The sequence below is a fragment of the Telopea speciosissima genome, chromosome 10, assembly GCF_018873765.1.
Source record: "Telopea speciosissima isolate NSW1024214 ecotype Mountain lineage chromosome 10, Tspe_v1, whole genome shotgun sequence".
Taxonomy (NCBI): Eukaryota; Viridiplantae; Streptophyta; class Magnoliopsida; order Proteales; family Proteaceae; genus Telopea; species Telopea speciosissima.
Window position 1 is genome coordinate 54,009,747 of NC_057925.1, and position 4,423 is coordinate 54,014,169.

General features: G+C 40.7%; 1 protein-coding gene across 3 annotated transcripts; it reads right to left on the minus strand.

Annotated features, from left to right (window-relative positions):
• Positions 1-370: 370 nt before the first annotated feature.
• Positions 371-2,722, minus strand: LOC122641948 (photosynthetic NDH subunit of subcomplex B 5, chloroplastic). 3 transcript variants are annotated; one of them, XR_006329986.1, is made up of 6 exons: positions 2,420-2,721; positions 2,270-2,330; positions 1,279-1,341; positions 1,136-1,194; positions 753-1,042; positions 371-505 (listed from the first exon to the last, which is right to left on the minus strand). XR_006329986.1 is itself a non-coding variant. In XM_043835299.1 (6 exons), exons 1-5 carry the CDS (start codon positions 2,657-2,659, stop codon positions 812-814), a joined length of 654 nt encoding a protein of 217 aa, XP_043691234.1. In that variant the 5' UTR covers positions 2,660-2,722; the 3' UTR covers positions 371-508; positions 800-811. The 3 variants fall into 3 exon arrangements, 1 of the variants encoding a protein (XP_043691234.1); XM_043835299.1 differs by having other exon boundaries at positions 371-508; positions 800-1,042; positions 2,420-2,722; XR_006329985.1 differs by lacking the exon at positions 371-505 and adding an exon at positions 584-638.
• Positions 2,723-4,423: the final 1,701 nt, after the last annotated feature.

The following is a 4,423-nucleotide window of genomic DNA, read 5'->3' on the forward strand; positions in this document are numbered from 1 at the left end:
GAGCTAGCTTTTACCTACAACAAAGCGCCCCCCCCCCCCCCAAGCGAAGGGATGTGTGTTGCTTTACCAGCCCAAGCAAGGGTTCTCATAGACAGCCCAATGATGAGGTCAGGGTATACGTCTCATGATTTTGTCTGCTATGGGCTGCCTGCTGAAGCTAGCTTATTGTCGCCCTCACAGTTTTAAAAGGTCTCATGAGGAAGTAAGAACTTCAATCCTTATATGGACCACGGTCTTCCCTTCACTCATCGATGTGGGACTATCTTTTAGTTGGCCCTGGGGCTAGTTTTTATCCACAACAATAATTTACAAATTTTCCGCCATATGAATTTCCAAACATAACTGAACTGTGTCATTCAATATTAACAGATGTAACAACAGAACCATCATGATCTCAATCAAACTGTGCTCTAATACACCCGCCATCTGCAGAAACAGCCTCAGTAATATATCCAATACGAATGTACTACCCTCTGAAAGGATCAAAGGATCTCTGAACTCTGTCCTGCATAATTTTCTCAAAGACAGCAAAAATTAAGCAACAATGACTAGCATAGCATTTCAAGCTATTAACATCATCCCATACTTTTGCTTTTTCCGTTTCTTCTATTCATGATTATCACCATTTACCCTAAGCTCTGCATATTAAAAGGGGGGGGGGGGGGTGAAGAAAATGGCTGAAAATGAAAGAAGAATACCTAGTGGAAGGCATAAAAAGGAAAAGAGTAGATATAACAGCAAGATGTAGATACCTTGCATTGCTCATCTTCATATTTCAATTAAAGCCAAGCTGCCTGTCTGTGCCAAATGTTTATCTTTTCTCTATGTCATCTTTCTTCACAGTGAAATCCCAAAGGTCACCATATTTCTCATTGAAATCCCATATGTCCATTGTGTTGTAATCAGAGATTAATTTATCACGAGCTCCCCTCTCCATATTGTAGATCTGAGGCTCAAAGTTATGGGGTTTATCTGGTTTTCCCATCTCAATCGCGCAAAATATTACCACAAAAACAGCTGCTCCAATGAATATGTAGTCCCCCTGCAAGACAGGAGATCAGAATGGCAAAGATAGAGAGACAATGTTTCATAAACTGGATTCAGTATTCTTTCATAAAACTAATCCCTATATTACCGGGACATGGTATGCATAACCAACAGCTACTGCAGGAGGGAAAATCCATGAAATGAGGCCTGCCAAAGAAAAAGAGGGAATAACATTAGCACCATTTGAAATCACATGCCCCTGAGTCATCGATGTTTTTACAGTATTACTACCCTGGAAACCCGTAGGGGGCTCTACAGCCGCATAATCTTCTGCAACTGCTCCCCAAAAAGTTCCTGCACTCAGGGGGAAAAAAAAAATCAAAGTACGAAGTTACACAGAATGGGCTCTCGCTGTCAGAAAGAAATGCACAACCTAATCTCTAGCATAAATATGCTTCAGGGAAGAAAATCAATAAACTCAGTATTCAAACATCTTCTTCCACCTGAGGTCATGTAAGTAATTGGTTGGTGATACAATAATTGTTAACATTATAACCGATGTTATCAGATTCCCTATTGAATAAAGAATTTACAACACATACATAAAACAAGTGTAACTGAGATGAGGAAGGAAAGAAAAATGTGCCATATGAATAGAGTGTAGGGATTAATTCCCTTGTACACACAAACATGATCTTGCCTACGCATGCTTGAATCACAGAATTAATAAGGTATGTCTTGTCATAATGTACGCAGCCTTACCCCTGCTTTCCCAAAGAGGCTGTTTCTAGACTCGAACCCATGACCACTAGGTCACAATGGAGCAACCTTACTCTGACCTATGGAGCAACCTTACTGTTGCGCCAAGGCCCGCCCTTTATGTCTTGTTCCCTTATTATTATTATTAAATTCTGTGATTCAAGTAAGCGTAAGCAAGATCATGTTTGTATACTATTCTACTTAGAAAGGATGATATTAGGAATCCAAAATAAAAGCCTGAAATCATCAGAAAGATCACCCTATGGTACAAAATTGGCTATGTTTTTTTCTCTGTTCTTCACTTGAGGACTTGTAAACAAAAATGAATACGAATTTTAAAAAAATCGCCTTACAGTGAACTAAAAATGGAGTTCAAGCAATTCAATGAATACTACAACAGCTTCTTAAATGAACTTTCATTGTAATAACTGTAACACTACAATCCTGAGAGGATCCCAGGAAAGGGTTAGAGACGTTTCATTAACCAAAACTACTGGAAGCAAATTGAGGTTGAAAGTAAAACCTTTTTCATGGCCCTCATGATAAGTGTGGTGCCCATCGTACTCTCCATAAACGAAATCTTCCTGGATTTCAGAACATAAAACCATTGAAAAATCTAAACATTCCAACCAAAAAGAATGCAGGGGAAAAGCCAGGTAACCCAGTCACTTACAGGACTGATGCCATTAGTGCGCCAACGATCAATTTTGTCTTCGTTGAGATCCGGTTCTATCTCAGACAATCCAGCCGCATTCAATCTCGTGGAACCGTTGTGGTTTCGCCTGCAGTTGAGGTGGAGAGACCTCAAGGTTTTGGAAGGAACCCTAACCACAACTTCAGAAGAGGGTTTTGAGATGATTTTGGGGACTGGATTGGTGAAGAGAACTGAAGGTGTAGAAGAAGAAGTCGCCATTATCGCCTTCACAGTTTTGATCAGCCCTTCCAGTACCCGCCCTTTTCATTTTTAGGTTTTTTCAATTTTAGAACAACGAAATAGGGCCGTTCTCCTCTTATCCAAAATGGATGGCGAGTGTCGATGGATGTAAAATTTAGGAGCGAATCGGGTATACCGACCCGGACGTACCGAATCCTTTTTGGGCCGGTTTTAGGTTGAGGTATCGTGATTCGTGATCCCAAAAAACGAAACGACTCGCACCGATAACCAAAGAAATCGCCACCAAACCTGAACCGATTTAAACTGAAACCAACCGACATACCTCAATAACAAACCGATAACAGTCGAAACTATTTTGTATAAATGTTTATGTCAAACCAAACCCAATTGGCTAAAACAAAAAACGACCCGATAACAAACTGAAACAAATTGAAACTGGAACCGACTTTCCTTATTTGTTTGTTTTCGGATCATCATTCCCATATCGAAATTGAATCAATCCGAACCGAGACCAGCACAATCGGTCTGACCCAAAACCCAGGAGTTAGGTAGCAATTTGACGGAACAGGCTGGGCTCGACCTAGAATAAGCATAGAACAGAAATGTTATGGACAAGGTTAGGGCCATTATATATCCACCATTCCACGATCCTAAAGTTGGTTAACTTTTTGGGATTGGTATGTGGTTTGTGTGATTAAACTTTCATCAGAAAAAAGTTAGGGCCGTTAGACCCGTTATGGGTTGGGCTATGCTAATCTTGGGCCTGTTGGTGTCGACTTGAGATGTTTTCAACCAAATGGGCTGGATTATCAACACAAATGGGTCAGCAAGAAAGGAACTAGTAGGCCGTATGATTGTATTAACCTCATCTCCACTGTTCATTCATCATCAGTGTTTGGGTGAAGAGATCCTAAAGAATCCATTTTCAGTAGAGAGTTAGGGAGAGAATTTTTGTAGAGAACTGCTTTTGGGAGAATGAAAAATTATATTAAACGGTAACTCCGGCTAGAAGTATAGATGCCATGGCCATTAAAATCATCATATATCTTTTTCAGGGCGCTTCAAAAATGCATTTGAGTCATATAGAAGGCGGTTTAAAGAAAGTGTCTGCCAATCAAGGATGAGAAAGAAAGGAGATTCGAAGATTGAATTCACGATGAAATCACGTAGCATTGAATCCAAAACTCCTCCAAAGAAGAGGCGGAAGAACTATCAGCCTCATGATTCACTTTACATTGAGGGGGGCATGCTAGAGTCTAGACTCAGGAGGGGTATAAGAGATAATTTACACCCTATTTTGGTCGATAGATTGAACCTATTTCAGTTAATAGCTCGACCCTATGTTGGTAAAAAGAAACTGAATTTATAAGTGAGGTACCGATCTGCAAGATATCGGCCTACAAGGAACTAACTGCTCAGTGCACCACACTTGAGAATCCAACCGTCCGTCCAATACTTGAGAAGATAAAAAAGACATCATTGCCCATGTTTTCAAGGTTGGATTCTCAAGTGTGGTGCACTGGGCAGTGCACTGCACTTGAGAGAATAAAAATCTCTGACGAAGAAGGAAGGTAAGGTGAACGACCCATTACTCTAGTAGAGCAGAGAAACGAGGAAGAACCATTGAACTAGTGGAGTGTACTTCCAACTTTAGATGTTCCTCACCCTCTCGCTCTCCTCACATCATATCTGCTCCACCCTCTCTCTCTCCTTTTCTCCTATAGAAAAGGCCAACCAAACGACTAATGGGGTGATTCTCCCAGAAAATTATCTCCTCCAGTT